The following is a 13,911-nucleotide window of genomic DNA, read 5'->3' as shown; positions in this document are numbered from 1 at the left end:
TACTGCTACATCCCAGATAAACAACTTATAAAAAAACCACATCCTTATAGCTGCTCAAGAGAAATTTTCCTGTTAACTCTGACCTGGTCAATAGCTTAGATCTTGTAAAAGCTAATTTCATACTTTCCCATCAAGTCCAGAAGGAAACAGTTACTGACAAAAAAGATCACATCACTACCCTGTGAACAGGTACATCCCAAGCATTGCAATGCTGAGAATATGAATATGAGATTTTCACTGACCAAGCTGACAAAAAAGTAAACCAGTGGCTAGGGTGGTAGATGTGCAATATTCTTCCAGTTTATAAAACTGGGTTTAAAAATACGTTTTAACAATGTCTATGAATCAGCCCTACCTCTTCAATACATATTTTAAATTTTTTATTGAAGTTATCTCATTCAGCGGTTGCTAGTGGTGTAAGTATACTACATTCTATAGAAAAATCATTACTAGATTTAGGTAGATTTTGAAAAAAAGAATTTCACAGTTCCAAAACATGCATTTTCCTGACAGCATTTTTCTGTTCTCACTGAGAACAGTACCTGTATCTCAGAGGAAAGTATTTCTCTTCTATAGACTGCTTAAAATTAAGAAGCAATTTTTCAGGCCGTTTGGTTTACAAAACTTCCTTCTTAGAACCACATGGTCCTTTCCTAGTGGTTCCTTACCTTCTGGAAGGGTAGTATGATAGACCACTGGACTCCAAGGACTGGAGAGCTGGTCCACATGCAGCCGAACCGCAAACTCATACATGGTTTTTGGCTCAAGACCTTGAACTAACATGTGAGTCTCTGACCTATACAGACGAAGGAATAAAATAAATTTAACAGCAGCAATCAACTTCAATATCCAAACTCAAATGCTCTTAGTCACTATGAACAGATTCTCACTGTCAGTTCAACACAAGACAAACCAGTTCAAGTCCAAACACATGGTCCACCTGCTTTGTCTATGCGAAAAAGCAATTGTACTAACCATGGAGCTCTCTGGAGGATGTGACGGCTGCTGTCAGTTGACTTGAACTCCAGTTTCAATAAAGCTTGTCTGGACAGCTGATGTACAAGCAAGTCCAAGAATATTATCACCCAGATCACCAGTAGGTACCCCAAACTCCAGCCTTTCTGCATTCGTCCATGGGACACTATGCTTCAAGCTGGAGTAACACCTAAAACCCCAGCCAGCACCACAACTGAAAGGGACATGCTGTTGGCTCCATCACGTTTTCCTGGATCTGCTTCTCATTTCACAGAACAGAGAGTCTACATCTGCAACTTCCCTTTCTAATTATGGCCTCTCTCGCCTCAGTGTTTAGAGAATCTCTGAAGAATATGAGTGTTCCCTACTTATCTCATAGTCATGTTCTGTAATTTATTAACTGTGAAATTTATTATATTAGTTCTAATATTGAAATTTACTATTTGATCACAATGTCAATTGTAGGCATTCTGCTTTATTTTGATTCTGGGGGCAGGGGGAAATCTTTCGTAAACACCAAGGTTAATTCCAGGTGAAAATACCCAAGTTGAGATTAAATCTCATTTGAAAATGGTGTTACTGTGTAGATATCGCCTTATTAAATCTCATTGAGTATTTTCATCCTCCGTACTGCAAAGGCAGTCATCTCCCTGCCCAGAGAAGCGATAGAGTCACCATCCACAGAGGTGTTTAAAAGGTGGGTAGGTGACATGCTTGAGGACATGATTTAGTAGTAGACAGATACGGTTGGCGTTGATGATCTCAAAGGTCTTTTCCAACCTAATGATTCCATGATTCAAAGAATATTTGCAATAGTTTCATCCAATCACAAAAATGAGCATCATTGCTACGCTTGACATTGCACACTAAGAATCTCACATATACTGAGTCTAATCAATAAGTCAGGAGTTACACAGCAGAGTTCTTTGAAGAGAAAACCATCAATATTAGGATGGAAACTATCTTTTAAGACAGCATTTTTCTCATTCAGAGGGCCTAAGTAAACCCAAATACTGAGTAAGCTACACATACAGGTATTCCCTCAACAGCATCACGGCTCCCAGCACAGGCTCCCATACCACCTGGGCAGAGATGAACACCAACCCCAGGCAGAATTTCTTCCCTGTTCTGCCATTCTGTGGCTCATGCACTGCTTCACTTAAAAGCAAGCTGTAGTTCCTACTCAGCTTCCTGTTCCTAGCAGGGTACCACACACACTCAGGAACATGACATTCCCCCAAAAACACTCTCAGCCCCTCAAAATTCAAAAATTCTTGTTTCCAGTCTTAAAATCAGACACTGGACTAAGTCCCATCTTTGCTCAGACAAGTTACCTGTAAAATAGGTAACCTCTTTCATTTGGTTGAAGAAGACCTTAAAATTAAATACAACTTAGACAGGTGAAAAGCCATGGAAAACTCAAGAGCTTGTCCAAGGATCCAACATAAGGATCACAGGTAGAGAATTAAACTGTTGTACAAATACATATTAAATAACCCCAGAAACAGAACTAGCAGCCGCTAGGCAAAAGACAGTCCTCTAAGGGAGATAAAAGTTGTTACAGTAAAATGTAGTTAAGAGCGGGCAGAAAGAGTAGAAATTGAGTGGGAAGGATCTGGAAACGGCAAACCCAAGACTCATTAGTAGCGCTGCACTTACGTTTGAAGGTAGAGAACCAGAGAAGCATTCTGCAGCCCCACTGGGTTGCAGCGGACTGTGTAGTTAATGATTTGTGCAGATGTAAAGGCAGGCTTTCCCCAGTGAAGGTAGATAGAAGTTGAAGTGTTAGCTTTGGCATAGAGGTGGTGAGGGGGTGGTGGTGGTGGCACCATGCGATCACGGACAGCTGTTTAAAACAAAAAAGGAGCATGAATTATTTAGTGAACTAGTATACCAGTATACAGACAGTATACGGTATACTTACTAGTATACAGATGCTGGTAAGATTAAGAGACAGGTCTGAACCCACAGGCTTAGATTCAAATCTGACCCTACCCAGCAATACCTGGTATTCAGACCTAGGAATCTGGTTCTAGCTATTAAAGATTCCTCCCAACTCAACACACATCACATATCACTTCTGTTGTCCCATTTATTTAGTCAAAACTGTAAAACAGGGACAAGGGAGAGAGATGAATCTCTCATAAGATACATGATATGTCACTGGTTAGATGATGCAGACAATCCGGTACGGCAAGAAATTTGCTTGGTGGCTATCTTGTTTCCTCAGCTGCAGTACACGAACACAGAGGAGACTGTCTCAGTTGCAGGATGACTAGGATAGTATTTGTCACAGATATGACCTTTCTGATTCTCTGTTTTTACACTGAATTACTTGATTATTTATAGGTGAAAACCACAGAGCTGCTGAGACCTTGAAACAACTCGGTTCTTAATAAATTCTTCATGCACCTACAACACTTACAGACACATCCTGGAGTGCTGACTGTTTGGTCTGCCTGATAACCTTCTTCCATACTGTTATATGCCAGCAGCCTCACATGATACTTTCTTCTAGGATCTGCACAAAGAGAAGAGGAATAATTAGACTAAAATAAAAAAAAAAGGACTTTCAGACTCCCACAGATAGTGAGATAACTTGATTCTCCTGCAAGTTTAGTTCAAAACCTGTCTGCTACAATCAGCAGACCGATAAATTTGCTGGATGCCTAGAAGCCTGTCTTTTCTCCAGCTCTGCAAATTTCCCTGAATCTTTCCCCAGACTGCACGAGGATCAGTCACATAATCTCCCAGTCTTGCTTCTGAAAGCCTGAAACCAAAATTTGTAACAGAAATCAATGGGAGTATGATAAATATCACAGTTCTATCTGTAACAAAATCACACCTTCACAGCTACGGAGCTAGATTTCATAGTAGCATTCAACATATTGAAAGTGCTTTCAGTCGATAATAAAGATTTGTTAACACAAACAGCATGAAGTTCACAGAAACCAACATTTCTTTCTGGATAAGCAGGCTGTAATGAAGCAGGGCAATCAAAGCAAAGGCAGGAAGATAGGAGTCAGCAAAGAAATAGGAAGCGTTTTGGTTCTGGGTTCTGAGAGGAGATACACTGTGAAACAACAGTGATTGCTAATAATGCCTTTGACTCACAACTTCCACATGTTTTCGTGAAAGCTGGTTCTGGCATTCTTAGAAGGTCACAGTTCCTAGCCTGGAGGGTCTCCCTATTTCCCTGTCTTTGGTCATGTCTTTGGGTACCCATATTGCAGTTTGCTGCTTGTCTCAGTTCTGTTAGTGATACACTGGCCTTGATTCAAGTGAAAAATAGTATGGAGAAACGAGTTAGAAAGGGGCCTTGAGCTTTCTGTAAGTGGAGATGGCATAGGGTACCCATAGGTGGTTCTGAGGGCAAACCACCAGGGTGGCTGCACTGCTTCTCTGCAGCCTGCTCCCTTGCAATGGTATTTGCAACAAATCCCTTCCACACAATGAACGTTTGGGTTGAAAGGAACCCTAAAGCCCATCCAGTCCCACTCCTTGCCATGAGCAGGGACACCTCCCACTGGATCAGGCTGCCCAAAGCCCCATCCAACCTGGCCTTGGACACCTCCAGGGACAACGATTTGCAAGTTTGCAGCACTTGTTACTAGTACGTATGAGCTCTTCTGGGTTCAGCTAAACTTTACCCCAATACTGCTGTAGATATCGGAGCATTTTACTCTTCTATTTTCTTTAACCTATTTCTTTCTAATAAGATTTTCAGAAGGACTAGACAGATGTTACATACCTGTACTGATCTTGTTTGTTTCCTTTCTACTTGCCCTAAAATACCATAGTATTATCCCTTCTCAAAATAAGCTCTCCTCTTTTGCATTTTGAAAAGAGATTTTTGAAAAAAAGATTTGACGTGACCTCTCTCATGAAACAAGTAGGAACATAAATCCCTGTCTGTCTTCCCCATAAATAGGACTTCTGTTTACATCAGTTCGTTAGCTCCCTCTGCAGTCTCTGCATTAGCAATGCAAAATTAACAACTGGTTTCTTCACGATGAAGGTGGTGAGGCCCTGGTCCAGGCTGCCGAGGGAAGCTGTGGCTGCCCCATCCCTGAAGGTGTTCAAGGCTAGGTTGGATGGGGCTTTGTGCAGCCTGATCCAGTGGGAGGTGTCCCTGCCCATGGAGGGGGGGTTGGAACTGGATGGGCTTTAGGGCTCCTTCCAACCCAAACTATTCTATGATTTGACGTTTCTATCAAGACTGCAGAGTAATGTCATAATAAAGCACTTTGTGCATTTTTTCATATTTTGAAACAGGCAATCTTTTTGTGCTGTAGTTACCAACACTACCTTTACAAGAGAGATTGCTAGGTAGACTTTACACTCCCCTAGGCATATTTACTTCTAAAAGACTATTTTACTAAAACGTAAGCATAAGTATAAAGAAAAAGGGGCTCTTAAATTTGGATTAAAATACTTCTTTGATATCTTTAACATGCAGAACAGGCAAGAGGAGCTCATTCCCATTTTTCAAATAGATTTAATATGACAAGTACACCATACAAACAACAAAATGTCAAAAATTACTATTTTTTTTTTTACACTAGGGCAAAATTCTCATTTGCTTCATAGTTTTTTTTTCACCTTATGGAATGACTTTAAGAGATGACATCAGTTGTTCCTAGCCAACAAACTACTATCAAAGAAAAGCAGGAGATAGACAAAAACACAGGGGATAAGGTTATTCCTTAAGCATGTGATAAAAGAAAATACAGAATTTTAATATTGAAAATTCAGAAAGATACTAAGATAGTCTATGGAAATATTTAAAATATCTTAAAGATTTGTAAAAAAAAATGTGAAGGGAAGGTGCATTTAGAAACACTGAGCCCAACCAAAAGATAACTGAGCTTCAAAACTGCAAGCGATTCGAACACAACAAAATAGTTACGGTGACTTAGGAGGTTGTTACAATCATCAATTCTCCCATCCATTCTTCCAACCAACTTAATTTCAGTTACTACTGAGCAGACCCTCGAACAGATTCCAAACAAACAGGCAGCATCCAGCCTGCCAAGTGTCACAGTCTTTTTCTTTACAAGTTCCTGCAGAAGAGACCCCTGCTGCACTTCCGCAAGAAATGGGATGACAGACACGACAATTTATCATCCTGCCGAGCACCTTCAAAAACTCTGTGCCCTTTGAAAGTGGTCACCCAGAACTGATCGTCTTCACTGTGAAATGAAGAATAGCTAAGCTCTAGTGCCCTGCTGAGCTGAATGAGGAGCCTGTGAGGTCTGTTTATCCTCATTGCTTTTTTTTTCCTTTTTTTAAAAAAAACAAACCTAAACCTGAATTCCTCATTAACACTTGATTGGGGAGAAGAGGAAGAGTAACGGGATGTGGAAGAAAGGCAAAAATGTAACTCCCACAAAAAGAATTCTAATGTCTTTGAGAAAACCACTGTTTTTCAATCTTATTTCTAAAAATACTTAATGCTCTACATTTAGAAGAAGCACAACGTTGAGTACCACTCATCTTACTCTAGTGTAATGCAAGAAACTTCAAAAAAAATTATCTTTACACAGAAGAACCTGTTTAAAAATAAGGTCTCTCAACTAGTCTTTACCACCTAAAAACCACGGTTATTTCCCCTTCAGGACATCATGGCCCAATTGTTAGCAAGACTAGTTCAATCCAAACATGATGTCAAAATTTTTAAGCTGTCACACATTACTGCTTCGATGACTGAAAAACCATCTGCCCGTATCTGTAACTCAAACAGCAGCCAAGGAAAGCTGCATTATGTACCTGCCTAGGAAAGCCTAAATATTAGAATAATCTAAAACAGAGAATATAAAAAGTACCTGCTGAGAATATAAAAAATACCAAAGTACCTGCTGAGACGCTGCTGGGGTTGTTTAGCCTGGAGAAGAGGAGGCTGAGGGGAGACCTCATTGCTCTCTACAACTACCTGAAAGGAGGTTGTGGAGAGGAGGGTGCTGGCCTCTTCTCCCAAGTGACGGGGGACAGGACGAGAGGGAACGGCCTCAAGCTCCACCAGGGGAGGTTTAGGCTGGACATTAGTAAAAAATTTTTCACAGAAAGGGTCATTGGGCACTGGCAGAGGCTGCCCAGGGAGGTGGTTGAGTCACCTTCCCTGGAGGTGTTTAAGGCACGGGTGGACGAGGTGCTAAGGGACATGGTTTAGTGTTTGATAGGAATGGTTGGACTCAATGATCCAGTGGGTCTCTTCCAACCTGGTTATTCTATGACTCCATGTTGGTTACGGCTTCACCATATGCAAAACAAGATCACCATTAGCCAAAGATCTGCCTCCAGTCCCAACAGATACTTGCTCACTATTGGTTTTATGAAGTGGTAGAAACTACTTTTTTTTGTCTGAAGCAGCCTCTGTTCAGAATATTTTTAACAACTGTTAGTTTTGTTTACAGGCTCAGGATATGATTTACTCCTCAATGGCACCCCAGTACAAACTTGGCACAAACGCTTTCATCTAGCAGTTCATCAGCTGGATCAAACATTCAAAGCCAGACATGCCCTCAGAGAGAAAACAAACTTTAGGAGCTTTCTTATCTTTAACCAGCATAGATATCCTGAATAGTTTACACATAAATCATGGATAAAAGATTGGGGATAGCACAGCCGCCTGGGGGGCCGACAGTCTCAGATTTAGTGTATGCCATCCATGCATATTATACAACAACGGGAGGCTTGAGAGGCTCAGAAATCAGGGAAACAAGTTTTGAGGTCATTGGTCGTGCTCGTAACAGACGCAAGAGCAACACATCTTTCCCCAGATCACTGCTATTCAGAAACACATTACAGTGATTTTACTCAACCCATTCAACACATACAATCGATTTAAGTAAAAAAACTCACATCAAGATTTCCCCTCTGCATTTTCAAAATCTCTCTGAACAGCCAGGTAACAGAATCATTTCAGTTAATTCCCTTGCAATTGCTAGCATTTCTGTAGTGGTTGAAGGCTTGTTCCCATTCCTGAGGCAAAGAGGAACAATTTTGTAGTCTATTTACCAACTGGCTGAATTTTTTTTAAGTTAATTTGCTTTTGTTGAATGTGTTTTGTTTGTTTTTTTCAGTGCTGCTGGTATCAGGTCATCGCAAAATGAAGGGTCCCAGCACCTACAGCTTTTTAGTAGGTATTTTATTGTTATTACTTGAATCAACTGTACAAATCAAGAATCTAGCACTGATATTGATATAAATGTGCTAGAGCTAATTCATAAATTTTACCACAGGAGTGCCTCTGGAGGACACAGAGACTGTCTTTTAAAGGACATTATAGGCTGGATGCAGTAAGATGGCACGGGTTGCCAGAGTACAATAGATCTGCTTCATACACCCTTCTTACATAACCAAAACCTTTCAGTATTAAAACACATCAATAATAGTTCAACCAGAGGCACAAGGTTCACCTCTGGTGATAACACGCCTATAAATAGGAAAGAAACTAGATGTGCCTTATATTGATTGATTTCAAATTACCAAAATAGATACTGTTCCAAAAATCACTGTTTCACAATTTATGTAGGATCAGCCTCATTTTCCTCTAGCAGTTTTTGTAGTAGGTCACTGCTCCCTGGTGATGCTCCTCTGGAAACGCATATCCTGCCATTCACTCTCCCATAAAATTCTGCAGTGAGCCCTGTAGATTCAACTCTGGGGGATCTTTCAGCAGCAAGACACACGAGGGAGCCTTCTCTTTGTTTTGTGACTCTATGAATAGGTTCCAAACCTTACAGTAAAACTACAGTAAAGATAAATACTGCAAGTATAACCAACAAAATTACATTGAACTATTATTTAAAACCTAGATTGTAACTTGGAAAAAAATTTAAATGTTACAGTAGCTGAGTCTTGGTAAGAGTTCGAATGACAATGATTTACTTGTGTATTTCACTGTCTTATTACATCCCTGACATGTAAGATTCTTCATTACATTCAGCTTCTCAGAAATTATGTAGGGAGCTTGTAGCAGTTACTAGTGTTAATGCTGTACAAACAGATTCTTCAAGAAAAATATTACTGTGCATTCAGATGTTCCGCCCCTGGTTTTATGAGAAGCCATTTCATCTCCCAGCATGAACCAAATCTGCTTACCTGTCTGGTGCAAGAACCTGAGAGAAACTGCCAAAATATCATGGAGAACTGAGACTTGATTTATTAGCAGGTCTATTGCTCTACAGTTCATTGGAACATCCAGGCTTTATTGCACCAGCTCAAAGTTATTTAGTATTCTTTACTACTGCTATCAGCCTTGCTTCTATGTAAATATTCAATTTCTCATTCAGGAAGGAGAGAAGTTGCTACTACAAAGCAGCTCTCAGTCAGATTTTTTTCATATTCCTTTCCAAAACTTAAGATTTCAATATGTTCGAATTAAATCTATTTATTAATTAAACATAGAGAGCCCTGTTTTCAAAGCTCAGGAAAATATAAATGATCTAGTGAATATATACACAACGGTAAGCAAAAGCAACTACAGAGCAGGTATCCTCTCTTGGCATAACTAACTTTAGTATATGTTGGTGTATTCCATGGAATTCCATCGAGTTATTGTTTAAAATTTAGCACACTTCAGTCTTCTTCAGAAGAGCTTCAGTTCTTCTAAAACATCGAGACAAATACACAAAAAGAATATGCTATTTTTCCACAACAGAATAAACGGTGTTTGACCCTTACTGGCCTCCAAAACATATTCACTGCAAACCTAGGTTTTGCTGTAGCAGCCACCATTATTTGGAGGAGGGGGGGAAGAACCCAAAAAAACCCAACAAAGGAAGTCCTCTGTTTTGAAGACATTTCCCTAATGATAAAAGTAACACGGGGAGAGGAAGGAACATCTCTCCAGCCAACGTGGGTTCCGTCCATCTGCTAGAGTTATACCTCATTACAGCCAGATGGTGTCCTCATGCACTTCCAAGGAACACAGCTGGAAAAACTAACAGCATCAAAGATTAAATGCCTGTATTAGCAGTTAAACAACTAAACCAAAAATGTGCTTCTAATCAGTTTGCAGATGGTGAAGTACTTTTTAGTGCAACTACCTCATTCTTAAATGACCAAGATCGCAGTGTAACTTTTCCAAAAAGTTCCCAAGAACAATAATGTCACTTTCATATTCACAATGGAATAAAAATTCCTGTATTCATCCTAGTACATAATTAAAACCCTCTAAACTTAAAGCAGCATGATACTAACAACACAGCCAATGAAAAATCCTATTTCATATACAATTCCATCCTCTTTTCTCAAAAGAAAAGATAGAAATACATACGTCCTAATTACATTTTAACACTACCTTCAAGTTAGTTTTCTGCAAAAGACCAAACTGCATTTATACCATCCAAGTTTTGATAATTTGTCTTCATATGATTCTTCTAAGTATAAAACCAACGGTTCCATGACCACATTGCATACACGAGGCAAACTCTAGCTGTTCATTCAACTGAAGCCTATACTGAATACAAAATGAAGAGCCTTAAATCAGGAGAGTTACATGGCTGTGTGACAGTATCACCACAGCCAAAATTTTGGCTTTCTGGCCAGTGCTTTGTAGAAAGCATCTGTTTACAGGCTACTTAGCCAAGGTTACAAGAGAGTGTAATATTGCAACTCCCTAAAAGCCCTGTCATTGTTCCCTTCAGCTGCTGCATGTTTGTGAAGCTCTGAAGGCCTTGAAAGGAGCCAGAGCAGAGCCAACAGGTCAGGGTGAGATAAAATTAAGAAAGAATCCGAGGTCAGACCATGAAAGAACTTTTTTTTTTTTTCTCCCACTCCTCCAGAACAGTGAATCCACCTCCAGGAGCCTTTCGTTCAGTCCTGATAAGAAGAGACAGCACTCTACAACATGGATTTCAGACTTTTAAAGTCCTCTTTGGGGAGAGGAAAAGATAAGGAAGCCCAAAGAAAATGGATGTTTTACTATCATTTACTGTTGACTCATTAAGTCTGACCACTCATTACTGACCACGCTTTCACACCGGTTTTGAAAATGCCTGTTCTCAGCACTTCAAAAGGAAAATACTGACAGAAATAAGAAGTATTGGGGCTTTGTTCTTATTTCTAAAAGAACTAGTATTACACAGAATTTCTAGTGAAAAACCAAAACACGTTCAGTGGCTTGATGTGCTGAGTTGAGTTCAGTGACTAGAAACAACTTCTTAAGCTACATCCAGTATGGTGGTTCTAGCATCTGGGCAAGAGGATAAGAAAAATATTTCCGTTTTATTCTAGGTTACATACAACATTTTAAGTAATAAATTTTTCCTATAAATTAAAGGTATGAGAACCGCTACACTGAAAAGGTTGGAAAAAAAGAACTTCTGTGGCCAAATGTCCAGTTTTAATTTAATCTTTTGTGCTGCTGGATTTTTTTGTGTAACTTACAGGTCCATTGTTGGGCAGTGGTCCGGCTGGAGAGCTCATTGGTCTGGTTTGCCAGGGTGACTGCGCTGCCCCCCCAAGCCCGTCCCTTCAACACAATAAACTCCAGATAATTATTCAAAGAAGAGGCCAGCAGCATGGGCTGCTCTGACATCGGGTCACGGCCTTTGACATCAAATCTGGGGCTAGCCAAAGTCTGCTCCAAGCAACAGAGGTCCAGGGAAATTATTAAGGGGGAAGGGTGGGAAAGGAAGAGCACTGAGAAATACTATCCTTAAAAATGTACTTTTGAAGCAAAGTAATGTAAATACAGCAGAAACTTATTAGGAAAATAAGCAAATACATTTCAAATACACCAGTCGACAAGGGATAGAGAAAAGCACATCAAGCCAAACAGTAACACAAAGCCGGGAACTAGAAGGATGATACAGATTTGGGTCTGTTCCTTTCAAAAGCAAGTATTCCCTCTTTGATTTCCAGTACTGGATCTTATTTCTCTTTTCTAAAAAATGTCTTTTACCCTTCTCAAATCCATATCATTAAGCAAATATATACAGTTTAGCAATCTTGTTCTATTCTAGTTTTTAAAACCTTGTTCAGTCTCTGGGTAAATAACTTCTAATCATTATTTCTACCTTCAGGTAATAATATTTATTACTTCTATTTTTAAAGGAGGTGGAATTTCAATTGATCGACTGATTTGAAGTAACAACTTGTTAAAATAGTTTGAGAGGTTACAAACCAACAACATTTTACATCTCATGGTTTCTTTTTCAGCTTAAAGGTAACTTTAAACAGTTAGGTGGAACAAAGACTGTCTGTGATACTCGTGTTTTCCTTTGCAAACCAAATAACTGAAGTAGAAACTAAGCAATTTGTTCTTTGTACAACATCACAGAAGTTTATTTTGGTAGCAACTAGAACGTATGACATATGTGAATTGATCCAGCTAAACGGTCTGTCTGGCTTTCCACAGCTTTGGATGGCTCTCGCTTATTTGTCTAAATCTGAAAGGGTCTGTATCCCTTTTGTAGCTTTGTGCTATCCCCTTCGAGGGCCCCAGGACAAACACCACCTCACACCCCCTTGCAGTAAAAACATCACCTCTTCTACTGCCAACCGCCAGCAAGAGCAGCTTGACACAAAAAAAGGGGCAGGATGAATTCCCAGCATACAGCATTTTGGCCTTTTGGAGACTACGGGAACGAGAACTACCTAAATGTCTCTAATAGTTTTTAAAGAAGTGAAGCAAATCTCGAGGATTTTAAGTTTGCTCGATTTCCTTACAGGTGCAGAACATCACCGCTCTGTATGTTTTCGCTCAGTCCCTGTGTTTCTCTCATGGCTTAGAGAACTGGTAAATAGCACAAGCAAAAACCTCTGTGCCAATATTATTCTAACAACACACTCTAAAACTAGCAGACACCCTCATGTTAACTAGCCTGGCTCACCGTTTTCAAAGTGAGCCCTCAAAAGCTAACTTGAAAGCAATACCAGAGGCCTGGACAAACACCTAATTTTGATCTTTTGTGTTCGTCTTTTCTTCTGAGAGACCTTTTCTTTTGTTGCTGCCCAGTGGAAAGCACATAGCTCATTGGTCCTGCTTTGAAAGATGAGAGCACTGCCCCTCAGTCCACCCCTCGGAGCACAATCACTTTAATGGAATTATGTAGAGAGGCCATCTCTGGAAGAAGAAAGGGAGGGCGAGGGGGAAGGGAATGAGCATCCGAAGGAGCCAGCAGAGTCTTAACTACCCCCAGTTACTAACACAGTTATGTCCACTGAGAATGCACACAGTGGTCCAAATAGGATGTGCCACACCACGCACCAGCTTCCCTTACAGACAGCAACTGACCCACGCGGGAATGACAGAAAACACTTAAGGAATCAAACACTACAGTAAAGAGTCAGAAAATAAAAAAGAAGGAAAAAAAAATCCACAAGTGCTGCAACAGGCACGCCTCAAAACAGCACTGTGCAATAAAAGATTCTTTTCGATAAGATGGAAGAGATTGAAAAGATGAACTCCTCGTTGAAGAACAGCAGTTGTGGGTTGTAGATAGTAAGTTTAGAAAATTTGCTTGGTCTTCATGCTAAGAGGAATGCTTCCAGTAAATGCATCTAAACACAGTGCAATAAGAACTCTACCAAGTTTGGTTTAACATCTGGGTACCAAGCTCTATCATACAGAAGCCCTGACTGCCACACATCCAGCATCACCTGACAAGCAACACATTTTTACACAATGACAAAGGCAATCTGTTCACAATGCCCAAACTTCCCCCCGAAGCTATGAGATAAATTTTCTTTCAGAACCAACATTTTCTGCTGCTCTGTCATGGACTCCCCATGCCATTTTGACCCTTTTGTGCAGCAAAATGAAAACACTATCTATCATTACTTGCACTGCAGTGACTTTCTAGGAAGTGCACGGTTTCATTGCAAAAACATCTGTGGTGTGGTGACTCTTCTCAGATCTCCAGCTTTAGGAGTTGTGCTGTTGCAGGCATGACTGCACGATGCAAAAATTTCAGGCAGGGCAACTAA

General features: G+C 40.1%; 1 protein-coding gene across 1 annotated transcript in view; it reads right to left on the bottom strand.

The window, feature by feature from the left end:
• PRTG (protogenin) overlaps positions 1–13,911 on the bottom strand; it is an 89,621-nt gene that overhangs the window by 11,569 nt on the left and 64,141 nt on the right. The window contains exons 12-14 of the mRNA XM_069867040.1: positions 3,401–3,496; positions 2,635–2,821; positions 669–796 (exon numbers count right to left, since the gene is read on the bottom strand). Coding sequence (XP_069723141.1) covers positions 669–796; positions 2,635–2,821; positions 3,401–3,496 — 411 coding nt within the window. The remainder of the gene's footprint in view (positions 1–668; positions 797–2,634; positions 2,822–3,400; positions 3,497–13,911) is intronic.

The sequence above is a fragment of the Phaenicophaeus curvirostris genome, chromosome 12, assembly GCF_032191515.1.
Source record: "Phaenicophaeus curvirostris isolate KB17595 chromosome 12, BPBGC_Pcur_1.0, whole genome shotgun sequence".
In the NCBI taxonomy this organism is placed as follows: Eukaryota; Metazoa; Chordata; class Aves; order Cuculiformes; family Cuculidae; genus Phaenicophaeus; species Phaenicophaeus curvirostris.
Note: the sequence above shows the minus strand (reverse complement) of the source record. Positions and strands in the feature narration are given on the sequence as shown.